A 27,033-nucleotide genomic window follows, 5' to 3' on the forward strand; every position below is an offset into this window, starting at 1 on the left:
CTTTATGAGCATAATGAGCTTTTCGATCCAGTCCGATCAAGAATATACATAACTCTTGCTAGGTACACGGTACATCTTGGTCTATAATGACCTTGCTTCAATTAATGCGCAGGACCGTCACACGGTACATCTTGGTCTATTAGATCGAGATCTTCGTTCGAGCTATCGATTTTGACCATTGAAATTCAACAGTCAAGATCGAAATCGAAATTTCGATCAAAATTTTGAATCCAATAGTTCGAAATTTTGTGGCCTGTTTGGTTATATGGATTCGTGAATCTAAGAATTATACCCGTTTGGTTGTAAAAATCTCTAGATTCATGAAATCTAGAGATTTACGTTTTTATACTGAAAACGTGAAACTGTAGATTTATGGGTAAGAGGTGAAATTCAGAGATTTCAAAAAAGCTATACGTTTACACATTCACAAAAATCACGTCGATCAAATAACTTTTTAGGATGAATCTAGAAATTTCATTCCACAGTCAAACATTTAATTTTATAAATTATGAGTCCATAGATTTGAAATCTCTACATATTTGAAATCTCGGACTCATGAATCAAACGAGCCGGGACAGAGCCGGAGATCAAAGCAGAGATCAAATCTATAGATTCAACCATGGAGTTATAATTTATAAAATTATATGTTGGTTGTGGAATAAAATGGGATTTATCCAAAAACTATTTGATCGAGTGATTTTGGAAGTGCAATGATAGCTTTTGAAATCTCGATTCACCCACCCATAATCGGATTCACGTTTTAGTGTAAAGGTGAATCTCTGATTTCATGAATCTATAAATTTTTACAACCAAACGGATATAATTCTCAGATTCATGAATCCAGAGATTTCAAATCTCTGGATTCATGTAACCAAACAGGCCCTAATTAGAGAATTTAATGTACATGACTGAAATAATTTTGACTCCATATTGGGTTGGTGTTGAATCCCATGGTAGTTGATCCCAAACCATTTACTATTAAACTGATTTTCAATTTCGCTTGGTTTTCATGTGTAGTGGTTCAAAACTTCAAATATAGTCAAATCCGACCATTTCTGGTGTATTAGTACAATTTAGATCAGAAGCGATCCAAGATTGATGGAGACCAATCTTCAGAATTTGTAAACTTTGATTCCAATATCCCATGTGACACTGTTGTTATTGTACACTTGAAAAACCTGTTAAGTCACGTCTTTGAAGTTATCAAAAGCAAAGTAATAGAAAGTACAGCTGCGTTGATGCTCAGGCCTACTTAGCTACCTAAAGGCTCTAAGACCACATGGCTCCTGGAGTTTGTAGTTATTCTCGTCTTCTCTGGGGAAATTGCTTCAATTCTACGCATTAAATGCGCAGGACTGTCAAGCCGAATTTCAAATTGTCAGATTCAAAATCTCGACCGAGATTTCGAACTGGCAACTGAAATTGTTCTGCTTGACAGTTAATGCATAGAACTGACTCCCTTCTTGGGGACCATCTATGGATGGAGAGAGGCTTTTAATATAGGATTCAGATCTATTATCTACATAGAGAGAAAAAAATTTAATCTATCTAATTAGATTTTTGACATATATCTAATTTCAAGTAAGATGTTATTTTCTAAATAAATTAATTAAAATAAAACTCAACACCATAGATTCATCAATATAATATTTTTTTTTTAAGTAGAACATTAAAACAATTTTTCATAAGCTATACTATATAATATTGCATTCTTCAATTGGATAAAAAGAAAGAAACCACCATGGTTACACACTTGATGATTATTTATCTGCATGTGGCTAATTATAGTAGTTTATACTTTATATTGGAACCCTAGCAAAGTTCTTTTTGAACATACTTTTCTTCTTATTGATCTTAGTTCTTTCAACAAGTGAAAACAAACAAACAAAAATTGTTTGGGTGTTTCAAATTGAAAACAAGATTCTAATTAGAAATGGTAAATGCAGTTCTCTATGAAGTTCATCTTCTTCGAGATTTTTCTGATTTTCTCTTTTCACCAGCCTCGAACCTTGGTTCTCAAGGGAGATACAGGGTACCTCTTCAAGATTTTTGGAGACCAAAGGGTGTGTGTTCCCCTTCATATCTCCAAAAAAAAAAAAAATGATGTGTTTCCCTTTTGCTCATGTGGGGTGTGGAGAATCTAAGTCTCTATTATTTTTCAGGATATGTATTTTTTTTTAGGTGTGAACTAATTCTATATTATGATGTGATTACATTCTAGTTGTGAATCATTTCCTAACTCTTCAATGAATATTCGAGCTCCCGGCATTGAATTCAGACCTAGTTGTTTTGCCTATTTTATTGAATGTACGAAATGTATATATCTATTTCTTTTTAACATGTTACAACTTAGAAGCTTTTCATACTTTATTAATATTTATATTACTTTTAAATTTAGGGATTTAAAGATCTGTGTGTTTCATGTTTGTTGAGTCACATCCAGGTAAAAAGAAGAGAGAAAGAGAGAAAGAGAGAAAGAGAGAGAGATATTGATTCTTGTTAACCTATAAAAGCAAAAGAAAATGGGAACAGTCTTTCCTTTTGTGTGAATAATTTTCCAGGAAACCAGTAGTTTTTGGTGTATAAGTATTCCCTCTTGTGTAGGTTTAATCCTTTAAAATTTTCCCTCTTCTGTGGGTTTACTCCTTTAAATTCCTATTTGCTAACATTTCTTGTCCTCACACACAAAAACCCACCCTCCCTCAACCAAAAACAAAGGGTTTGGTGATTGCATCTGAATATGATAATATTTCTTTGGTTTCTGTCTTTTTCTTTTGAGAATGGTGGAAGACATGCAGTTCTATTCTTTCTCTGGAAATCACATCTAGAAAAAGGCTTCCATCACTATCTTAAAAGAGAAAAAAAAAACAGAACTGGGTCGAATAGGGAAACAAAGAAGCTAAAGAAAGCTGATACCATTACATGGTGACTACAAAAGAATCTTTCTTTCTTTTTATTCAAGAAAAAGCTCTTTTGGCAGCTCATTTTTTTTTTTGGGTTAGGGGGAGAGAGAGAGAGGTGGTTTTGTGCAAGCCCATTTAAGAAGTCATTCCTGAATTGTTTTGACATCTACAATGTGGTGGTTTTGTGAGGCCCATTTAAGAAGTCATTCTTGAATTGCTTTGACATTCCACGACTTCCTCACTAAGATGTGTTAGTCTAACCAATAACCAACCGAGTAACCCTGTGATGGTACAGCCATTGTTGAATTGCTTTGAAATTTATAATGTGGCATTGTCAATTGGGGCCAAAATAGCGTGGACATATGGAGTTTCCCTCCTTCTAAATAGAGAACATATAGATTTTGTTTTCTCCCTCAAGAAAGAACAATATAGATTCATTAAGAGGTTATATGGTGATGTTTTTGTTACGTTTCCTATTTTTAGATTTTAGATAAGATCAATTTTACCTATGTGTGTGTATTTTCATTGTTCTTCATTATTTTTGAGTATTGAATTCATATGTGATTACAGTGGAAACAAAAAAAGAAAAACCTTTTCATGACTAAAGTAAACACGAATGAAATAGGGAAGAAACTATTGAGTCTTTAGAGTTTCAAGATAAGAGGTTATGTTTTGATGTCAAAAAGACAAGAATGCCCCTCTACTTTTTGTTTTTTTGGTAGAAAAAAGAGGAGATGAAGTAGTGGTGACCTTGTAAGCTACTTGTGCAAGCAATGACTTTAGAGAAAGTTTTATTTTATTTTATTTTAATAAGAAAATTTTCTCAAAATGAGCCCAAAACAATGCCAAAGGGTTTTGAGTATGGGTGTCAATTTGTAGCCCGAACGGTTAAAACCAAATTGCACTGGCTGGTTATAGTTCGAACTAGCCCGAACCAAACCTTAATGGATTGTGTTTGGACTTGGGGACGAAGTTTACACCAGCCGGAAACTAAACCGAAACCCTTTATAACCCATTTTATTGTTTTACCGCTCTTCCTATGAATGGCAAATTAGTAAAAAAAAGAACAGGCCACAAAGTTTATTACGGTTATGTGTGAGTTCCATGTATCATAGTTAAGTTAATGTACTAAAATTTCTTTTTCTTTTTAGCTCTTATTTTTCTCTTTTGGAGGGGGGGGGTGGAGTGTGGGATTGTTGGGGGTGCATCTTTCATGAAGAACTTTTTTTGGATATCCTTGGTTTTTTTTGTTATATGATTATGTTGTTTATATGTTTCACTTGTGTTATGAATTTCTAAGACCTTTAAAAAAGAATCATATATGTTGATTTTAAGTTGACTTTGCAAAACAGGTGTGGAGCAGATTTAGATTTTGTTGGTGGAACATCAACCTCGACATTGAAAAGCAGGTCTCTAATTGGATCAGTATCTCTAAAAAGAGTTCCCTTGATGAGAAAGCTTTGATACTTCACCTCACATCACTTTGGATCATTTGAACTTCTTATAACAAAGTTGCTCATCAACAACCACACAAAACTCCTCGTCAGATTTGGTGGCTTGCTCACTCTTTGACTACATAATACAAAAAATCCTTGGAATTTGGTCCCAAGAAACTGCAGAGGAAAAAAGTCAGCATCAGTTGGTCTCCTCCTCCTATGTGCTGGATCAAATTCAACATTGATGGTTCCTCAAGAAGGAACTCGAATGGTCATTATAGCGCTGGAGTGGGAGGTATAGCTCGTGATCATCTTAGCCAAGTCCTCTTATGCTTTGCCATTTCCAAATCAAATTTATCTGCTCTCTAAGCTGAAGCTGAAGCCCTCAGAACAGCCCTCCATCTTGCTATCAAAGAGAATTTCAAGAAAGTCATGTTTGAAGGAGATAATGAAGCAATTATCAACCTCTTGAACCACCAGAAGGAACAGGAACCATGGATAATCAAAAACATCCTTGAAGAAATTCGATTACTTTTGTACCACTTTGAATCCATTTCCTTCATCCACACCACTAGAGAAGGAAACCATGTAGCAGATAAACTTGCTTCACTTCCAAACTCTCAATCCCCTTTATCTTTCATTTCTGTTACCCCCCCATACTAAACTGGAACTTGTACTTCGACGCCTTTGGGTGCCCTTTTCCTATAGGATTTCATTTCAAATAAATTTCCCAATTTACCAAAAAAAAAAAGTTGGTGTTAGAATTTGAAATTGTTGAACACATTCTTCTTGTTCAAGTATTACGACAAAATTTTTTGATGACAGTTGCTCTTCGAATGCAATTTAAAGTGTTTATGGTTATTACTCTTCCAAGCACTCTTGTTAGCAAAATTATCCAACTGTGCATATGTATTGTCTTTTTCTACTTCTTAGTTAGATATATAATTTTCTTTTCTTTTTTTTATTCTATTATATAATTTTAGGGAATGTGGTAGTTGAATGGACATGTGAGTCTCTTAGCTGAACGTTTCTAAATATCTACCATCAGATTTAGTAAACTAAATCTAAATCGTCGAACAATATTCTTAATTTTTCTATTTTATTTATGAGTTAGTTATGTTAACCTTCTATCACCAATTGTCATTTAAATGACATTAAATTAAAAAAAAAAAAAACCCAGAGCCTTTAACATTAAACTTCTATCTTCGTCTCTTTGGAAACGATCAATAAATTTGCAGTTAGATGGTAGCGCAGAAGAATGGTACAAGAAGAACAGCAACACCAAATATATAAAAATAACAGCAGTGGTGGTGGTGGTAGTAGTAATGGGGGAGGTCGTTCTTCCAAGAAGAAAATCCCACTAAGAGGTCTCGAGGTTACCCAATTAGAGAAGATTTGAGCATAAGAAGGACGTGGTTCCTGGTGTGTCTCTCATTTTTTGTTATTCCACTACCTCCTCCTCGTCCTTCTTCTCACCAGTCATCTTTTTCCTTGCTTTCCCTGCATCTTCAATTGATACAGCTTCTCTATTTGGAAGCCCTCTTACTGTTCTATTCAAACTCTTAATCTGTTAGTTCCACCATGTGTTTTCCTGCTCCATGAATTATTGTCGCTAGGTGTTGCCGGAGCTGAAGAGGGAAACTATAAAATGAGATAGGAGGCATTGGTGCTGGTGGTGAATCGGTGTTGCTGCCGGTGGTGAGTCGGTATTGCCAGAGGTGGAAAGGGAGACATCAAACACCCGATATAGGAGAGACAAAAGTAATGAATGAAGTGGTTAAAATCCGGAGGTTACTCGGCTTTCTCCAGTAAGTTAACCAAAAAAAAAAAAGAAGGCAATAACCGGTGATGAAAATTACCTGTAAGTAATGGGAAAAATCTAAAACTTTAATGAACAATTCAAACATAATTGTATAGATTTAAGGGTAGGATTTCAATAGTGTTCAGTAAAGTCAATCCATTCAGCTAAACTTTAGCCATAATTTTATTGTCTTGTAGTTTGTTATAATTTGATTGTTTCCAAAGTCTTTTAATTTATCCAAACTGTTAGTCAACCCAAACCGAAACTGGCTCGAAATTGTTATTTTCTTAATAGGCCGTGTTTAGGCTGAGTGTTTATTAGCTCGAAACCGCTCTAAATTGCATCATTGACATCCTTAGCTTTGAGAACTATTACATATATTATCAATGATGATCAAACCCATAACTATTACATATACCATTAGGGAAGATGAAACCCTAACCTCTCCATTAGGAGGCGTTCGTTGGTCATTCCCAACTAAGTTGATGGTCTAATATGCCAAAATTGTGCTAGTATTATCTGTTGTTTCTTTTTATTTTGACACGTGGCAATGTCTATTACGAAATTACAGGCCTGAGCCCCAAACCGTAAAAGAAAAATAACTGGGCCTCAACTACTTCAGCCCATGCAGACCCACGAACAGCTGCGGGTTGACGGGTCTCCGAGTCCGAGTTAAGCTCTGAACCAGTAAATATTACGGTAAAAGTAAAAGTGCAAATATAGAAACTTTCAAGGTTAATGTTGTATAAAAAAAAAATATTATTACCGAATGCTCCTGGTGTGGGAAAAATATCGGTTTCGCTTTCACGGAAAACTGCATCCTCTCATCTGTTAATTCTCTGCCTTTTTTGAGCTGTCTATATTCAAATCTAAAGAAGCCATTTTACACAAGGAAAAGAAATAGAAATAAAAAAACGGAGGAGGAAATAAAATAAAAGAAAGAGAACTGAACGAAAAAAAAGGTAACTGTAGAACAGTTTTGTGTGTCTGATTTGTTGATTCGTTCCAGCATTTTTCTGCGACTGTTATTTCAAATCCCATTATTTTTCTGCGACTGTTATTTCAAATCGGTGTTTGATCGGAAATTGGGGTTTCAAATCTTGTAGAAAAATGGCCTCTTCCGGTGGAGCTAATAGCTCCGGAAGGGAAGACGATGCACCTGCTGCGAAGAAGAATTCCAAGAAACCTCAATGTGAGTTTCTCCCGAACTCAATTCATTTTATGTCGTTCCATTTTAAAATTGGTACCGGCAGGTTTCAATCGTCATCTTTATGCTTTTTTTTTCGTCCTTTTTTTATTGAAAAAATATATATTAATTCTAGGGTTGGTGAACACGTTGTTAAAATAAATTATTATAATCTACAGAAGATTTGGCCCATATTTATCTAGAAGTTTGATTTTTTTCCTTTTCTTTTTCTGATGGTTTTGAACTTATAAGTTACAAGGTGAGGGATAGTTGAAATAGGGGGTGCGGGGTTTATTGTATTGCATGTTAGAGGAAGTTGAATTGTCTGATTCATTGTCCGAGTAAATTCATACAAGGTGAGGGAGCTGTAATGGGTGCTAATGGGGTTTCCATTTGATCGTAAAATATTAGGGTTTTGGTAATCTTGAAAGGACCTCGATGGGGTTAGCAGTCGCAATATTAAGACATCCACCTTTGAAAACTTGAAATTTTCTCTATCGTGTTTGATGATAAACATTCCTATGTATGGTTTCTTCTTTGTTTTGTTTTTGACTCTTTTGATTGCTATTGATAAATATTTTATTGTAAAACATAAACGAGGGATACAATGGGTTGGATAAAGATATGGCATAGAAAGTTTAAAATACGTACACAGTAATGGGGTGATTTCTCGATATTTTTCTGGCCCCTCATTTGGATTGCTGACTCTAATTGCACATACTATGTTGAAAGCTTTCTGGTTTGAAGCTTAAGATTACAGATAATATGATGGATAGGGTACAACAACAGCAAGGTACTTGATGATGTTCACCTGCCAGTCCTGGATCTTTGAAATTTACTTATGAACATTCGCGAGGACACAAGTCAAATGCACATGCTAGCAGTCGAATGTACATGAATGCGATTTAATTAAAATATTATTTGCAATGGCATTCTTTTGCTTCTACTGTAGTGAGCTATTTATGGCAAATGAACAAAGGGTTTTAATTTTTAAAATTGGTTAGGCTTTGAGTTTGGGTTAGTAATTGAGATTCTTGGCCCATAAAAAACCTAGAGGGGGGGGGGGGACTCATATTTGTTAAGATAGTTGTTGTAACAAAAGAGGTGGTCCTTTCATCAATTATTGTTTTGGAATTTCTGTAGAAATATATGTTGTTCTTACTTTATATGTCTTCTCTGCAGCCAACCTGAGTCCAATCTTCTTTCTAGTTCTATGCTGTCTTAGGAATTGGTTCAAGTTCCTTGTTCAGGTTTGAATGAGACAAAACATGACTACATGATTGCAAAAGATTGATTTTATGATGACTGAGACTGAGAAAACTAGAAAGTCCGAGTCTCCCTTCCTTCTAACCCTGTGGTTTTGTTAAAAGAATGACAAAATCATGGACTGGATCTGGTGGCAAATTATGCTTTGGAGTATACCAGTTCAGCAAGCAATAGAAAATGTCATGAAGGACTTTTCTCTGGTTTTTAAGGGTGATAGATGGGAGATTATGATGTAGATGCCAAGCTGTTTGGCAATAAATATAACAAAAGAATTAATAAGAACAGGGCGGGTTCACTTTTGAACCAACCCCTTGGGCCATAGGCTTCTAGAAGAGCAAAAAACACAGTTCATGTGTACAGTAACTTGAACTGTGTTACACCTTTGTTTGGGGATCTTCATGAGAAGACTAGGGAAGATTTGTTGGGGGCTCACTTGCATTACAGCTTTGGAGGACTGAAGGCTTTAGTAGACTTGATTTACTTTTTATTTTAGTTGTTCCCTAAGTTCTAAAAGTTAGTTTCTATTCTAGGATTTAAGCACGTGGCTGATTATAAAGCCTAGATTCTATTTCTTTTATGTAGTAAGTTTCTATTTTTTTTTATTGGTGAGAATATTAGCTAGATCAGAAAAATACTCTCAGCCATAGTTTCTATGGTTTATGTAACTTGGGGAGCAAGTAATAGCACTCTATAAATATATAATAGGCTGTTCTTGGCCCACAGATTTTGATGAACTTGTTAATGAAGCTTTGCTTTGAATTTATTATCTTGTCTTTTGTTTTAGTGATAAGAAAGGTGAGGGCTTTGCTTTTGAGAGATAAATACCTACGGTTGAGGAACCTAGCTGACAGAGCTGAAACACCTTTGTCCTATTATTCTCTTCTTCAAATCTGTGTTGAAGCTGCTTCTGTTTGAACTATTGCAGTCCTCTATTCACTCCTGACCTAGTCTTCAAAGTCTGATTTGGCCATACCCCTTAGACTTTTAATTCTGTCCTAGTTCTGAATTTTCTGATTCGTGGGTTTAATTGGGGCTAAGTAATCCTTGATTGTAGCCTTACACTAGATTCCCCTCTCGACTTTTTTAATTTATTCTGCTTAGGAAGTTTTGAGTTCTTTCTCATATCCAATCTTATGATATGGTTGTGTTTTTTTGAAGCTTTCAAGGAGCTTGTCTTGAACTTAAATATCATTTTTTTGCTCTAGAGATATATTTGGGCTAAATGTATACTTGGAGATGTCTACAATGATGGGAAAATCAGTATGAAGTTATTTTGTTTTCATCTTTCCTAGCAATACTTGGATGTCTAACTAAGAGTTGGATCCTCCACTAACGTTGCCACCATCTGAGTTCAACTCAACCAAGCCTGTTCATGATTACATGTGATTGGCTACACAGGCATTGTTTTGCCATTCAACTCTATCTGGGGCCAATTTTGTGGTCAAGGCCAAAACATTTGTACCTTTCCCAACCACTTATTCACAAGTTGTATCTTGTCTATCTCTTAGTCTTTCAATTCCTGTTATTTGAATCATATAGCTCCTTATGGCTGCACTGGAAGGCCTCTATTGCAAAATTAGCTTGCCACATCAAACATCTTTTCTTCAACTTACCTTCTGATGGAGCAAGTCCTATGTAATCTTGAATTTCACATTTCTAGCTTTTCATCTAATGCATTTCCAGCACCATCATGTGCAAATGTTCAGTTGAAAACTTAAGCCTGACTTGTCCTAGGAGATATGCTTTTTGGATAAGAGAATTTGTATTTTCAAGGCATACCTCAATGATTTCGACCCAGCTCTCAATTAACTGAAGTTACCTCCCTCCACCTCTATTGTAGATGGAAGAATTATTTTCTGAAGTTGCATTATTAATTAGGTGAACATTCAGTTTGCATTGAATGATTCATTGAGATAATGTGTCTCTAACTAATGTCTTGATGCTTCTTTGTCGCAGATTCTAGGTTTACACAGCAAGAACTTCCTGCTTGCAAACCTATTTTAACACCAGGATTGGTTAGTTTTACTTGCTTCTGATTGAATATGGCCATTTAAACTAGATTTATAATTATTTCCCAGACTCTATTCACTCTCTCCTTGGCTTGTTTCAGGTCATATCGGCATTTATATTAATTGGGGCTATCTTCATTCCAATTGGTCTTGTTTCTTTGTTTGCATCAGAGAGTGTAAGAAATATCTAAAACTTTCTATGGACTTGCATTTTGTTATGTTCTATCTTTTATTTGATTGTAACAATTTATTTCACATCTAGGTCGTGGAAGTTGTGGACCGGTATGACGAGGACTGTATTCCAGGGCAGTATAGCAAGGATATGGTTGCTTTTATACAAAGCACAAAAACAAACAAGAGCTGTTTTAGGACTTTGACTGTGAGTTCAAACCCCCCACAGTTCATAGGAGCATTGAGAAATAAATTCTTTAGTTTGCCTTCTACAGTATGCTTTCCTAATCCCGGTAACAAAGAATTCTGATAAACAAAGTGGTTATATTTCTTTCAGGTCCCAAAGCTCATGAAAAGTCCTATATATGTTTATTACCAGCTTGATAACTTCTACCAGAACCATCGCAGGTGAATAATTTACATGGTCTTAGAAATTATTCTTGAGATGTTTTCTAAAATACACTGCACCAGCTTAATTATTTTCTTCTTCATCAAAGATGGTATGATGGTCATCCCAAAGCATCCTACACATCCACCTTACTGTCGTATCTTTATTTCTTCTTTTTATTGGGTGGGGTAGATACAAAAGCACCTTAGCGGTTAAAGGTAGCTCTTGAACTAGGCAGGTGGTGTTAATTATTTTATTGACTCATTTGGCACCTTGTATAAATATTATGGTTGTTGACTGCCAGATGAGTCCGGTATCATTAAAACAGTTCTGTTTACCTCTAGTACCATACAAAAGTCGGGTATCATTAAAACTGCCAGATGAGTCGGGATTTTATTAGTGATGTCCTCTCCTCTATGAACTTCTCTCCCCCTTTCATCCATTGGATTGAAACCTGTATATCTTCTCCCCATTTCTCCATTACCATTAATGGTTCTCCCACTTCTCTCCCCCTTTCATCCATTTGGACTGCTCATGTCCCTGCAAATCCTTCTTGGATCTAGTGGAAAACCCTCTTCCTGAGACCATGCACCCTACCTGCCATTTCAACCTATATCTCCTCTAGTTTGATCTGTAGCATCCGATGGGTATCCTTTACACTTTCCTCAGCACTCGTGTAGTTTATGAGTCTTGTATTCCCAAAAGCACCCCCATCTCCGCTTTCATTATTAATGACTCCTGGGCCCCCTTCCCCTACCCTAGTCTCACACGAGTTTGGGCTTCTCTCCCTCTCCTCCATGTCTCCCCCATGACCTCACAGTTTGGCTTCCCTCTTCTTCTAAACAATTCTCCATTTCCTCTGCTTGGAACCTTCTTTCCCCCTCCCCCCTACCCCTTGGCTGTCTCGTGTTTGGTTTAAAGGCCACATGCCCTGCCACTCTTTGACCCTCTAAAGAGCCCTCAACCTTGCTCTCCCCACCTAATCTTTTCTTTTTAGCTGCATTCCGGTTTCCCATAACTGCATCTTGTGTTGGAATGGTTAAGAGGACCTTGAACATCTTTTCTTCACTTGCCCCTTCTCCAATTCCCTTTGGGGAAAAGCCCTTGATTCGATATGGCCCGTTCAAGACGCTCTTTTGGGTTTGCTCAAGATTGATATTGGGTTTTGAGAAAATTTCAGGTTTCTCTATTTGTGACAAGGTTGGAAAGCTAGTATTCAGTGCCACTGTCCATCACCTGTGGTGGGAACACAATCCTTGAAGATGGAGCTCCAAATCCTGCTCTTTGGACTTGATTTGGAAAGCCATCTATTTTGATGTTTTGGCTAAATTACTTGCTATTCCCCATCCCTTGGTTATTGATACCCCAAGGAACAAGCTCATTGTTGTTACCTAGAGTCTTAGTTCTTCCTTCCTGCCTCTTGTCTGAAGGCTTGCCCCCTCTCTCCTCTTGTAGATTTGGTGTTCTTTGCTTTATTTAATTTTTAAATCATCCAAAAATAAAAAAGGTGGGTCAATACTTTGATTATGTCATTTTAAGGAAAGCAAATACCTTGTGAGGTTTATACCTTATGCTGTTAGATTAAATGGAATTTTATGAACTACAAATTTATAATTCCGGAATTTATAGCAGTATTAATTTTTAAAAAAGAGAACTTTTGTATTGATGGAACAAATTTTAAACATATCGGGTGGCATTTAAACATTAACTGCATTAAGGCCTGTTTGGTTACATGAATCCAAAGATTTCAAATCTTTGGATTCAGAAATGGGAGATTTATACCCGTTTGGTTGTGTGAATCCCTAGATTCATGAAATCTAGAGATTCACTTTTTTACACTAAAAATGTGAATTTGTAGATTTATAGGTATGAGATGAAATCCAGAGATTTCACCCCCTACAATAAAAGCATTAAAAATTTGAACTATGACTCCATAAATATTTTTTTTCTGGATGAATCTACAGATTTCATTCCAAAGATTTAGGCTAACCAAACAGTTAATTTTATGAACCATGACTCCATAGAATGAAATCTGTAGATTTGAAATCTTTAGATTTTTGAAATCTCCAGACTCAAGTAACCAAACAGGCCCTTAGGTGTTCCCATATGGCAAAAGATTTAGGCTAACCAAACAGTTAATTTTATGAACCATGACTCCATAGAATTGAAATCTATAGATTTGAAATCTTTAGATTTTTGAAATCTCCAGACTCAAGTAACCAAACAGGCCCTTAGGTGTTCCCATATGGCAAAGTGCTGGGCCTAATGTATTTCTATGCTACCCTTAGTGTGTAGCTTTTTATTTATGTCAGTAGTGATTCCTTTAAGGAGTAGAATGTTGAAAACATTGGCAAATATATACAGTTTCATGGAGTTTGGTTTTCTAGAAATTTTCTAGTGTGGCTGTTGCTGACAGTGCTTAGTGATGTTCACAGCATAATTTGAGAACTTGGGTTCAGAGCCCAACCTGACCAGGCAAAAGGCTGAGTTGGACCAAAATCTAGCTGAGTTGGTGCACTTGTTTTTGGTTGAAACTGAAGCCAGGTTTGGGCGGGAAGCATAAAGTTTCAGTAAAATTCAAGATATACCAAAATCTTGCTGAGAAACTGAGACACTGCTGCAAAATCTGGGATATTAACTCGTATGCCATCTTATCTAGGAATCTTAATAAAATAGAATAAATAAAAAAGAGAATAGAGAGATACTATCAGCATCTTGCCAAGTTATTGATCTAAGGAGGGAGGAAGTACAGAAATTTGTCAAGGCTTATGCATGTTTTTGCACTTTTTTTTGTGCATGTTGTGGCTTTTCTATGCCTACATGTTGAACTGGTAATCATCCTCTGATGCTATACACTCAAATGTGAGGGGGAACCTTTTTGACTGCAAAAAGCACATGAATACAAAGACCTTTCATCAGTTGTCACTCTGTTTCCCTTCTTGTTTACAGTCAAAGAGAAAAGATCCAGTCATTCAACTAATTCAGTATGAAGTTGCAATAACCTCCATTCTTTACCTACTTGTCATGAATGAGTATTGCATGATCTGCATTTGAAGAACACTTCTATTCTTGATATCCAAAGCACCTTATGGCATTTTTTGGTATGGGATTTTCCTATTAAGTGTGCAGATTTGTTCTGCCAGTCTTCTGGATGAGCTAGTACTGGAGAGTTGAGATAAACTCTGTTCTGTATATTCATTTCAGTAAGTATATTGAAGGGGAACCTTGCTTAGATGTCACCACTCAGTAATTGTTAAATATTTTTTGAGGCAGTATGGAACTTTTGTATTTGAGACAGTATGGAACTTTTGTAGCCTCCTAGTTAGTGATAATGTGGAGTGAAGCAAGAGTAGGGAGTCAGCAAGGTTCTTTTGGAGGGTCAAATATGGGAAGATCCAACACTTGGGTGCATTTTTGAAGTATGAGTTTGTTTGTTTGTACCATGGACTAAGAATGATTTTTAACATGTACATTGCTTTTTTTTGCTACCCCCTCTCCTCCCTTCACATCCCCTCCGGACATAAAAAGCATTTCCCCAACCCTTGATTACTGACTTGGTCATCGTTCTTTATTGAAGAGGACCTGTCTCATTTCTTGCATAGATCACTCCCACAATTACAAACTACAAGACTTGGAATTTATGAACTGGATGTCTTTCTTTTATTTAATTCACATGATCTGCAGCTTTCACATGAGTCAGGGGATGATAGGAAGGTTTTAGTTATAAAGGCTCCAATATAATAGGACTTTGTGTTGGACAATATAGATAAACCAAGAAGTCCAGAACTGTTCTATTTCCCAAAATACTGTTTATTTTTTTCCGGAATTGCCTGGAACAACACTTGCCCTTGTTCAACTTTAATTATTGTTTTTGCATCTTTTTTTTTCTTCTCTTCTTTTAACATGTTTTCTTTTATTTTCTCTCCTTGGTTTTGTTTATTCCCTCCCAGATTGGTTGGACCTTTTAATTGAGAAACTCTTACAAGCTAGCTCGTTTAGTTGCAAAGAGTACTACTCTAAAGCAACTTAATATGAGTTCTCCCTAAACCAAGACATGATAAGATGACTTGCAGTCCAAAAAATTTATTGGCTATCTTCCTAGATGGTTTGAAATGGGTGTTACCTGTGTTGATATTTCATTCAGCTAACAAAAATAGGTGGTTATCTCGGATGTTTCAAAATGTTTGTCATATATATGTCTTTAATCTACCATAGGCTAAATGAATTCATTGTGCCATGTTGGAGCTATATGCCTATACGTCAGGTTGTATGGATGATATGAGTGTTCTTCATACTCTGCTTCAGAGTATTAAAACCTCTCTTGGGGGTTATGTGGATAACTCCTGTAGGTGTTGCCTGTTTAGATGCATATTATTTTCTTAAAGTTTGTGAATTTTTTATACGTATTTCTGGAAAAATCTGTGCTTTTCCTCTGGGTTAGTGAATAGTAATATTTCTGCCTTTTTATTCCAGATATGTTAAAAACAGAAGTGACAAACAACTCAGGAGCAAAGCATATGAAAGTGAGACAAGCACCTGTGCCCCTGAAGCCACCACAGGAAATGGGCATCCCATTGTTCCTTGTGGCCTTATTGCTTGGAGCTTGTTTAATGACACATACAGGTTTTCTGTGAAAAACAAGGCTTTAGAAGTCAGCAAGAAAAATATAGCCTGGAAAAGTGACCTGGATCACAAGTTTGGTTCTGATGTCTTCCCTAAAAATTTCCAGAGTGGGGGTTTAATTGGGGGTGGCAAACTTAATTCAAGTAAACCTGTAAGTTTCATAGCAACTTAAGTGTCCATTGCCGATCTTTGGAAAAATATGAGGGGGAAAAAATTCTAAAGCTTGCTTGTTATTTCAGTTATTTCCCCTGTCGTTCAGTTTTCTTCCTCACTATCTCCTCTTATTTATTTATATACTTTAAAAACAGTTGAGCGAACAAGAGGATCTCATTGTTTGGATGAGAACTGCAGCACTGCCAACTTTCAGAAAGCTCTATGGGAGGATCGAGGTCGACCTTGAAGCCAATGAAAAGATTACAGTGCAAATACAGAACAACTATAATACTTATGGTTTTGAGGGCAAAAAGAAACTAGTTCTTTCAACTACCAGTTGGATAGGAGGGAAAAATGATTTTCTGGGTATAGCATATCTTACTGTTGGTGGTCTTTGCTTATTCTTGGCAATAAGCTTTGTACTAGTATACGTGATCCATCCAAGGTGAGTAACTTCTTCATTTTTCCCAATGACTTCCTGCTGTTGATGATTCTTTCAGTATTATTTTTTTGGATATAAATTAATTAAAATAACAAGAAAAACTTTTCTAATGATAAATGATTCAAAATATTCCAATTCAAGTGGTAGTGGTTTCTACCCATCTGTAGTTCCAATTCAAGTGGTTGAGCTTTCTTCCCAACTGTTTTGTGGAGAAACTATTACTACTTAAAACAATGCAATTTCAAGTTTAATGTTTCTCTAGTTTCTATATTTCCTCTTTTTTTTTTTTTTTTGGAGGGGGGGGGGTCTGAGTTTTTATTTAAAGCTTCTTTTTCTGCAGTTTTTATTTTCTGAAAATTTTAGTACAACTCTAAACTAGGCATAGGATAGGTTATTTTTAATTTGGCATTATGGTTAGAAGTGGGTCTTATATTGTTGGATTTGGATAAGATTGGTAGTCTACCATATTTATTGAGGAAATTCTGTTTCCAGAAGTGTCCAGTATTTATTGAGGAAAAAGTTGTCTAGAATTTCCTTGTGCCATGTGCTTCCACATGTGAAAAGGAAAAAGAAGAAAAAGTTGTCTAGAATTTCCTTGTGCCATGTGCTTCCACATGTGTGGGCATGCTGCCCTTGAAGGGATCAGGTTGTCCCTCCTGGTCAGTTCATTTGAAATGCTTTAGATTTAGGGAAGCTACAATAGTTGGCCCGCCATGGTAGAATTTGAGTTTGTTCTACATCACTGCTTAAAATTTTCTGGCCATAGACATGAAAACACTTCTATTTAGGATAATGAGACTCAAGTTAGCGCATTTCTGTATTGGAAGTGGGTGTTTGTTCTAGCATGTTTAATGAAATAAAAATCCAACCATTAGTACCTTTTTGTGCTATGCATATGATATGCATTCATCAAGACATTTTGTCCTATACCTGAAATTAAATCTTACCTATATCTACTGCCCCATTGGAGGGAAAAAGAGAAAGGTTTTTACTCTTTTTTATCTTCTTCAGTTTGTGGGGTGGGGAGTTGCAGCTGTATCCCTGTTTTCAGCAATCTGGGATAAGCCCCCTTGGGGACAACTCACTATTTTTCATATATCATAAATTGGAAACTTGACTGATTTGTATAGTTTAGATTTAGATGTGCCTTAAGCACCTGAGTTTTGTGAAATCACTGTGCCCATATAGCTCCTAATAATGATGAAAAAGAGAAACTGTGAAATCATCTTAAAAAAGAACAAGAATGGCAGAAAGTTGCAGATAGAGGGTTTATGGATCCATTTGTGGAGCCATTTATACATGCAAAGAATACCCATGGTTGGACTTAAAATTAGGGAGTACCTCTATGATATTGTTTATGGATTTTGTGGGAAGAAGCATCTTGTCCACCTTTGAGTGTCTGTAAATAAAGCAAGGAGAGTGTGAATGGTTCAGAATTACCAGTTAGGAGAAATTACTGCAAGGTCTGAACTACAGCTGTATATTTCTGGATGAATCTTCAGACTATTGTCTGGAGGATTTGTTTGAGTGGTCTTACCCTTCTTATTCCAGCAACTGTATGTTGTAGGCAAGCCACCCTGCTGTCTTTGGAATGAAAATCTCACGCATATCTTATCACAATTCCATAAAATAAAAATTGTCTTTTCCTTTTTGCTAACTTTTGTCCATGGCCTTCTCGTAAACTTAAGATCAAATGCTGTGCAGTATTTGGATGAAACATGATGTGCATTATTAGTCTTATTACCTTCAAATTGCTGCAGCTGTCATGATGCTTACATTATTGTCACTGGCCAAATTATTTGAATTTTAATAGATATGTATATGCTATTTTCATGGATGGTACATGTATATTTATTGAACTTGAGGTGGAATTTCTGCAGGCCGCTGGGGGATCCATCCTTCTTATCATGGAACAGAAATCCAGCAGGGCATTATAATTAAGGCTGGGTTCCTGCTTCCGATTTCCATTTCTTGGATTGCAATGCTTTCATGGCCATGATAATCTTCCTTGGATGAGGTGATCAGCGAGATATGTGATCATTGTCGAGAACTGAAACCTGAGCGTGTAGATAATGAAGGGAAAATGCTGGGCACAAATATATCAGTTGTTGGACATTATGGAAATCCTTGAGCTTCAGTTGTATTTGGTTTCTCTTGCAAGGCTGAGTTTTTTTAAATATATATTCTACATTACTGTTCCGAATTTATGTTCATAGAGAAAGGAAAGATTTATATACATTTAAGGGAAAGGGTTCTTTGAGCCAACCAGAGCTTAGGTGTCCTACTTTCTGAATATCGTACTTCTGATCTTTTTGCAATATCAGCTGAGAATCTATAAATGCAAGTATGCGATACTAGTGGCTGCTAGAGCATAAACCGTCTTTCTCCTCTCTTTCCAAAGGATATTAACTGCATGTATTGTTCTTCGGTGGGATAGCTCCCATAAAACCCAGCTGGTCAATGAGAAGCTTATGAGAAGTACCTGTTTTGCATTGGCAATTGCTAGAACAGCAGAAAACTGAGACCATTCCATATAAATCTCCACATGCTGTGCCACATAATAAGTACTCTTTTGCAAATGCTCTGAACACAGGTTTTACCAAATGGTCAAAACTATACTTAGACCACCATTATTTGATGAGAACATCAGAAAACAATTACGGGAAAGATTGCCATTCTTAGGAAAGACCATTACCAAAAGCATACTGTTGTACCTAAGGGTTTACGCAAGCCTTACCATAGAAGTATTACGTTTTCAGGTAAGTCTCCACATCAGGGAAGGGACAGGGGACCATTGAGGAACATTGGATGAGGATAGGAGGGGCTGATCTTGAATGTCTCAAGCATTACTAAGCATGTGGTTTGCTAAATTTACCAAGAAAGTAACATCTGTTTCCACTCTTCACACCATACGTTCTTTAGAGGGAAAAGGTGGAATTTGAATGGTATTAACCGCTTCTGCAACTTCAGGCCTAAACAACTCTTTAACCAATCCTGCATTCCACTGGTGGGAATCTTGAAGGATTAAATCACCAACACCTGGGCATTTGCTAAAGCCAGCATCAAAAGGTTTTTCTTAGCATTAAGGTGCAGGTGAATCATTTATTGTAAAGATCTTCACACCAAGATGCATCAACATTGATTAGGAAGCCTGACAGTCTTGAATGATCCTGCTAAATCCTAACATTTTTATTTGATTTTTGGCCCCTTGAAGCTGCATATAGGTATCCAAGCCTTCTAAATGAACATGATCTCTGGTCTTTGGGAGGTTGACAATTTCCCAGTGTACATCAAGGTTGAAATTTCTATTCAGAAGTGTAGGAATAAAACTCTACTTGTATTTGATAAATAGAAATGGAGCTAATGCTATTTCACAACCTGGATAAAGCTTATCCCCGGGTTTTTTTGATGTCTCCTGGAACATAATCTTGCTCGTATGCTTTCAACGTCATCCCACCTTCCAGCGTTTGCATATATGTTTGCTAACTGTACCTGAAGATCATCATTTTCAGGTCCTAACTTAATAAGTTGCTTTGCGGCCAGCTCTGCAACTGCTGTATCCCTTTGAATTGTTGCGGCCCCAAGCAATGCCTCCCATATTTGTGGGTTAGTTTGAACTGACATAGCATTGATGAACTTCAAGGCCTCTTGAAAATGTCCTGCCCTTCCCAGCATATCCACCATGCAAACATAGTGCTTCATGTTGGGTTTTGCACCAAAATCAAGAGACATTTCTTTGAAATACCTGAATCCATCTTCTATGAGATGGGAGTGACTGCAAGCTGAGAGAACTGCTATCCAAGTTACTGGATTCGGGGTCAGAGGTGATGTTTGCTTCATTTTCTCAAAGATAGAAATGGCTTTAGAACCCTGTCCATTTACCCCATAGCAATTAATCAGTGCTGTCCATGAGCTCACATCTTTCTCCCGCATTTTATCAAAAACCAGTTCTGAAAGCCCTAAAGCTCCACATTTGCCATACATATCAATAAGTCCATTAACAACAATGACTATATCTTGTAAACAAGCTTTGTATACATAACCATGTAACTCCTTCCCCTGTCTGAGTGAGGCCAAGTTGGCACATGAACACAGGGCTGTTACAATGGTGAATGAATCTGGTCTGATGTCCCTAGCAGTTTGCATCTCAACAAAAAGTTTGAGTGCTTCTCTTGAATTTCCATTCTGGGTATAGCTTGTGATGATTGAATTCCAAGAAACTAGATTTTTACTGGGTATCTCCATGAAAACTTGCCGAGATGAGTTGACAAAACCACATTTGGCATATGTGTCAATTAACGCAGTCGAGACAAAGATATCTGACTCAAAGCCACACTTGATCAAGAAACTGTGAATCTGAACTGATCCTTCAGCACAAGAGAAGCTTGGAAGTAGGGTAGCCATGGTAAAGGAATTGGGTTTAACTCCCACAATCCTCATGTCATGGAAAGTTTTGACTGCTTGGTTGAATTGACAGTGCTCAGTGGACGCCCATACGACTGCTGTCCACGACACGATGTTTCTTTGGGGCATTTCATCGAACAGGTAGTACATTGATTCGAATTTTCCAAAGCGACCGTAGAAGAGCATAAGACTGTTGGTAACGAAGAGATTGGAATCAAACCCAGTAATGATAATATGGTTATGGACTATTAATCCAGTGTTTACGTCACTGATTTGAGATGCAGCTTTGAGCATGTAAGGAAAAGTGAAGTTATCAGGCTTGAAGCCATGATGGTTCCAAAGGTTGGCATAGAGTTGCAAGGCTTTCATATAATGGCCACTATGAACTAGTTCTTGGATTGAGGAAGAATTGCTGGTGGGTTGCCTTCCATTGGGTTGGAAGTGTAATGGAAATACACCAAACACTGGGTTACGCCTGGGATAAGTAAAAGAAGGGTGTTTTCTTCTAAACATAATCGTGATAGTTAAGAAAGCTCCCCAGCATGCGTTAACCAGTAGAATCAAGATTCTGAAACAACAAAATTACCAGTAAAAATTAAGAGATTAGCACTTGGCACGCCAGAGAGTGAGGCGTTCAAACATTTAACTCCAAATGTTAAATCCCAAAAAACTCTGATATAAACTCATAATAGTGATAAATGTCCTTATTACTTTTTTTTTTTTTCTTTGGTAAATTCTCTTACCATTTTTCATATACCAAAATGGTGATCAGACCCAGATGCTTGGTTACCAACAACTTCGAGTCTCGGATATTTGATCCCAAGTTCCCAACCCTCCTCTAAAGATTTCGAATAACTATAGAATTTTTTTCCTGTTGCTGTAGAAAGACAGAGGCAACCCTAAAAAAGGGTTTTTCAATTGTTTCTTAAAAGACAAAAAAGATGATGGTACCCCTAAAAATCGTGACCAAGACCTTGTTACTTCCCTTCCCATATCTATGAACCGCTAGGATGCATTCCTTGGCACACAAAGCCCTGGCGCTTGAGAAAGCGTTGGTTTGTCAAAATTCCATTGTTTGGTTGAGGGAGCATGTTCTCCATTCAGAACCTGGTTGTGGTGGGTGAGTCTTTCAGCGGAAATTTTTTACATCCATAAGGATTTGATACTGAAACTTTGCTTAAGCGAACCAAGCTGCTTATCACTTGGACCAACCACGTTGATTAACCTGTGTCTCCTTTAGCTTAACATAGTTTTCTCAAAAAAAAAAGAAGAAAAAAAAGAAAAAAGAAAAAAAAGAAGCTAGGCTACATTGGCCAATTTAAACTACCCAAAAACCTAGTGGTTCACATTCTCTATAATTCCCACTACTTATAATTTCTTGTAATTCCTATCTAAGGATTGCGACACGTGATAATCAATTATCTAATTATCTAATGATCATAATTTAAACTCAATCCCAGATAGAAATTATGGAGAATTGCAAGTGGTGGAATTGTAGAGAGTGTATACCTCTAGGTTCGTGGATAGTTTAAATTGACTAATATAGTCTACTGGTGATGGACTTCTGTTTGGCTTAAACAGATAGATATGAGAAAGTAGGTAACAAGTTATGGTCAAGATTTCTAAGGGTAACGTCATCCCTTTGGTTTTCTAAGAAATAATTGAGAAAAAAACCCTTTAAAAAAAAAAAAAAAAAAAAAAAAAAGGAAAGAAAGAAAGAAGAGAGAAAGAAATGAGGGTTGCGTGTGTCTATAGTTATTCGAAGTCTGCAGAAGAGGGTTGGGAACTTGGGATTGAATCATTGAATCCGAGATTGGAGATGATGGTAAGCAAGCATCTGGGTCTATTTTGGTATACAAAAAATAGTAAGCAAAGAAAAATACTGGTACGATTGCCATTGTGAGATTCTTTCGTCTCTGTACTTTCGATTTCTCTCTTTCAAGCTTACATAAAGACAAACAGTAATACTTCATTGGAGAAACCAATTGTTTCATCAAAGTTCGAATGGAGCTTTATAAGAAAAGTGTTAAGGACATACAATTCAAAGAAGAAGAGCAGAAAGAAGCAGCAACGGATGAACCAAGGAGCAATCCATTACCCGAAGATCTCATCTTTGAGATTTTGACAAGAGTCTCCCTGAATGTTCTCATGCGGCAATGTAAATTCGTTTGCAAAGATTGGTATTCTCTCACCTATAATTTTAATTTCAAGAAATTTCATTGTGAGAGGACACCTTCTGTATCAGGCTATATTGTTCAATCCTTAAAACCTGTTAGAATGGGAGAAGGATACTTCACCTACTTCGTCTCTGCTGTCTCCCATCACTGTGGAACTCTTGACTTCATTCCTGGTAATGCCATGGTTGAAGCTTCATGCCTTACCGCTCAGATCCTCCTTTGCAGTGTTTACAAGAATGGTAAGACTCTTTACTATGTCTGTAAACCCACTATTAGAGAATATGCTATACTTCCAAACCCAAAGTCTCGTTGCATTACTTCGAAGATGGCTATGAAGCAATATGATCATTCCGATTTCAAGATAATTAGATTTTCATGGTCTAGGCACAACCATACATGCATTCATTGGGAGATGTTTGATTCCAAAAAATGGGCTTGGCGCAAGTGTAGCCAGTATAAAAAGTTACCTCTGTTTACATTTGTTTCTGGACTTGATCAGGTAACCTCTAAGAGTTTCTTCTACTGGCAAATCCTTCTCAACGTCACAAAAAAGATTCTTGCATTCAACATTGATTGCGAGAATTGGAACCTGATTTCACTTCCAGAACATTTGGATACGATGAACAATGATTTCCGCATTTGTAAAACGTTAGTGGATTGTGAAGGTGATCTTGGTTTGATGTACAGTACTGATGTATGGATGGAGCTCTGGTTCATGGAGGACTATACCAAGGAATTATGGAAGCAGAAATATAGATTGAGTTTAGAAGTTTTGAACCCAGAAGTTCCATGGCGATGGCAGCATATATTAGCATTGTATACCATGGATGTGGTTTTGATTCATGTATTTGGTAAGTTGATTTGGTACGATTGTCAGAGAAGGGTTCAAATTGGTATGGTGGAAGGTCATTTTGAAAGCATTGTTGGAGTTCATGCTTTCCAATCTGATTTCGAACCTGCAATCTTTGGTAAAACCGATTGTGGCTCATTATTTTAATTTTCTTTTGATGTTGAGAATATTTGTAATGAGTTTGTGAATGTTTTGTTAAAGTTTCCAATTTTAATTAGATTGAAATTCATGTTTTAAATCAACTGAGACATAGGAAGCTGCTGATCGAGTACAGAATTTTCTGCTTAAATTTGAAACTGAGGATACATTTGGTGTCACTTAAAAAAGAATCCTAAGATGCCATTCTCGAATTGTGAAGGCATCAAAGGTAGAGACAATTGAAGGGGAAGAAATTCATTTAATTTGAATTAAAGTTTTCATAGGTTTGTCATAGTAATACACTTCGGACTAGAATAGTTGATGATAAGGTTAGTTAGGGTGGATTTGAATTTTAAAAAATTTAAATTTAAAAATATTAAATTTCTTTTACTTGGAAGGCTTATCTATTTATGATATGAGATAATTACTCTTGTCCCCTAATACTCTAATCTTATTATTACTTTACCCTTGTACTTTTTAAAAGTGCTAATCCAACATTTAACTATGTCTATAATTACTAATGCTCTTGTACTGTTAAGCTCTGTTAGTTTACTGATGATGTGGCATTTATATATATTTTTTCAAAATTTTAAAAATAACTCTGCAGTTATCTCTTTACTTATTTACTCTTTTGTCAAGTTATAATACTACCTTTAATTAACTATGAGAAAAAAAATTAACTTTAAATTAGTTTTTCTTTTTTTATAAAAGAAATCATTGAATAAAGGAAAGATTTGATTTTTCTTCTCTAAAAGAAATCACAAAATAAAGAAAATATGTGATTAAATAAAACTTAAAATTGAAACTAAAATATAAAAAAATATCAAATGTAATTCAAAGTTGAAAATTGAAAATCACCTAATATACGGTGACCATTATATGTGTTACCAAATTTCCTATCAATTGTCAATGCAGGGTTGGTAGAGTGGTAAGATCCAAACTTCTCAGTGGAGAGGTCATTGGTTCGACCCTTGTGGACGACAAGCATCCCCCTTGAGGATGTAATTAAGGTGCGCGCAAGCTGGCCCGGATGAACCTTAGATACCCAAAAAAAAAAAAAAAAAAAAATCCTATCAATTAGGATCTTATATGTTATTTGTTTGTAAAAATTCCATCATTGTGATTGTGAAATATTTAAGTGGAACATGGGAGTTTCAACCAGGGTGCGAAGTTTCGCCCCATATCGCCGGTTCGCTAGGTAGCGAACCGAGCGATATGGATATATCTCGCTGATATTTCGGTGAGATATGACATATGTGGTTCGACTTTAGGTTTGCAATTGGCATGTGTCTTCCACTCTTCCCTATTGTCATATCATATTTATCAGCGGGGCCCATACACGTGACTCCAAACTTCAATTCAGTCTTACTTCCTCACACGTTTCCTTCTTTTTAATTTAATTTCATTATCACTTATCCAATCTCCACCTAGTTTTTCTTAAACTTCTACTGTGTTCTCGACTTCTCTCTTTGTCTTCGTCAGTTTGTCTTTGTGTCTCCCTCGCTAGCTCCGCTTGTTCAGACGAACTCCCTTGCCATCTCCACTTGTTTTAAATGTAGGGTTTCGATGCATCTACCATAGATTCTGAAGATCTCATGAGAGCAAAAGACGAACAAGAACTAGCTCCGGCGTGTCTTCTATTTTCAGAGGCGAAAACAGCCCAAGCACCACCAGCTCTATTGAATCTCCCGGTAGAGCGTAGCAGCGGTAGTTCCGGCGAGATTCTGGCTTCCATGGTTGAAATCGTGGTGATGTTGCCTAAGCTATTGTCATTTACACACTCGGCTGGAGATGTAGGAAGCGAGGTGCGACTGTGCGACAGAGATGCGTGGGAAAGAACAACAAAGGAGTGATGTGGGGGTTCACTTCCATTACTGGTCGACGGCCGGAGATGGAGGACGTCGTCGCCATAATCCCCGGTTCTGTATTCAGTTCTTGTGCTCATGAAAATATCAGTGAGATATCGCTACTTTAGGTGCAAAACAAGGGCAAATTTGGAAAGAAGCGAGTGATTTTCGCTTTGGATTTGGTGAGTGGCAGTGATCTCTCGGAGCCGGCTGTGACAAAAGGAGAGATGGAGCCACGTCATGTCGTATAGCGGTGATGAGCTGTACGGGACACCCCAGGTGGGGGTGTGTGCCATGCTGGTTTAGTGATGGCGGTAACAAAAACATTCCTGGAGGGGATGTGGGTCATGAGTGTATAGCGGCGATGAGCTGTACGGGACACCCCAGGTGGGGGTGTGCGCCATACTGGTTTAGTGATGGCGATAACAAAAGCATCCCTGGAGGGGATGTGGGCCATGTGGTAAGGTGTGGTGGATACACAGAGTCTGGTGATTGTAGAAAGACATAATCAACGGTTTTCTTCAAGGTGGTTTGCAGAATTCAAGCCAAGGTGGAGATTGTTGGGTTTGGGTGTCTTGTGTTTTGTGGGTCCATGTAATTATGGTTTTGGTTGTGTTTGTAATTGAAATAGGGTTTGGGTCAATTACTAGTACTGGGGTAAAACTGTAATTACATTGGGATTAGGATTTTAGGTTTCCCTATAAATAGTCTATGTGGGATAACCTATAGGCATCAATCTCTCTAGGAGATTGGGGAATCAATCCCTGTAGGGGATTGGCACGTCCACCACACACCACAATGTGGCTAGGTCTACCAGACAGTGCACCACCACTCTGTAATCAAAGCACTCCAATACATGCAATGAAAAATAAACTAGAAATGTAAGACACCAAATTTACGTGGTTCAACCAAATTGCCTACATCCATGGAATAATGCCCTAAATAGAGCTTCGTATTTACTCAATACTTTCCAACTAAAATTTTGATCACTACAATGATCAGAGAGTACACACTCTCAATTAATTCAAAACATAGAGCACCCACTCTAGTATTAACTCTTGCATCCACAAAAGTATAAGGCTACAACCTCAAACAACTCAACCCTAAGAAGCAACTACTTGAAAGGTGAAACTTTTCACTACAATGATCAGAGAGCACCCACTCTTAATTAATTCAAAACATAGAGCACCCACTCTAATATTAATTCTTGCACCCACAAAAATATAAAGCCACAACCTC

At 36.9% G+C, this 27,033-nt stretch overlaps 3 protein-coding genes across 4 annotated transcripts; 2 read left to right on the forward strand and 1 right to left on the reverse strand.

Annotated features, from left to right (window-relative positions):
- The first annotated feature begins 6,994 nt into the window (after positions 1–6,994).
- LOC149012933 (ALA-interacting subunit 3-like) lies at positions 6,995–19,030 on the forward strand. 2 transcript variants are annotated; one of them, XM_089158201.1, is made up of 9 exons: positions 7,010–7,101; positions 7,245–7,332; positions 10,549–10,607; positions 10,703–10,777; positions 10,864–10,980; positions 11,110–11,180; positions 15,634–15,934; positions 16,092–16,381; positions 18,259–19,030. In XM_089158201.1, the coding sequence occupies exons 2-9, from the start codon at positions 7,251–7,253 to the stop codon at positions 18,317–18,319; spliced, it is 1,056 nt and encodes a 351-aa protein (XP_089014327.1). In that variant the 5' UTR covers positions 7,010–7,101; positions 7,245–7,250; the 3' UTR covers positions 18,320–19,030. The 2 variants fall into 2 exon arrangements, with proteins under 2 accessions (XP_089014328.1, XP_089014327.1); XM_089158202.1 differs by lacking the exon at positions 18,259–19,030 and having other exon boundaries at positions 6,995–7,102; positions 7,247–7,332; positions 16,092–16,385.
- A 224-nt stretch (positions 19,031–19,254) lies between these two features.
- Positions 19,255–21,598, reverse strand: LOC149012934 (pentatricopeptide repeat-containing protein At3g12770-like). The gene is made up of 2 exons (XM_089158200.1): positions 21,526–21,598; positions 19,255–21,350 (listed from the first exon to the last, which is right to left on the reverse strand). Exon 2 carries the CDS (start codon positions 21,293–21,295, stop codon positions 19,745–19,747), a length of 1,551 nt encoding a protein of 516 aa, XP_089014326.1. The 5' UTR covers positions 21,296–21,350; positions 21,526–21,598; the 3' UTR covers positions 19,255–19,744.
- Positions 21,599–22,786: 1,188 nt separating this feature from the next.
- LOC149012935 (F-box protein At5g49610-like) lies at positions 22,787–23,956 on the forward strand. Its single transcript, XM_089157684.1, has one exon. The coding sequence runs from the start codon at positions 22,787–22,789 to the stop codon at positions 23,954–23,956; it is 1,170 nt and encodes a 389-aa protein (XP_089013810.1).
- The last annotated feature ends 3,077 nt before the right edge of the window (positions 23,957–27,033 follow it).

The sequence above is a fragment of the Hakea prostrata genome, chromosome 6, assembly GCF_041222555.1.
Source record: "Hakea prostrata isolate BN-2017 chromosome 6, UWA_Hpros_2, whole genome shotgun sequence".
NCBI lineage: Eukaryota > Viridiplantae > Streptophyta > Magnoliopsida > Proteales > Proteaceae > Hakea > Hakea prostrata.

Coding starts and splice junctions, on each gene's coding strand:
- LOC149012933 (XM_089158201.1), top strand. CDS start 7,251: ATGGCCTCTTCCGGTGGAGCTAATAGCTCCGGAAGGGAAGACGATGCA. Junction 7,333..10,548: donor GAATTCCAAGAAACCTCAAT/GTGAGTTTCTCC, acceptor TCTTTGTCGCAG/ATTCTAGGTTTACACAGCAA. Junction 10,981..11,109: donor GCTGTTTTAGGACTTTGACT/GTGAGTTCAAAC, acceptor TATTTCTTTCAG/GTCCCAAAGCTCATGAAAAG.
- LOC149012935 (XM_089157684.1), top strand. CDS start 22,787: ATGGAGCTTTATAAGAAAAGTGTTAAGGACATACAATTCAAAGAAGAA.
- LOC149012934 (XM_089158200.1), bottom strand. CDS start 21,295: ATGTTTAGAAGAAAACACCCTTCTTTTACTTATCCCAGGCGTAACCCA.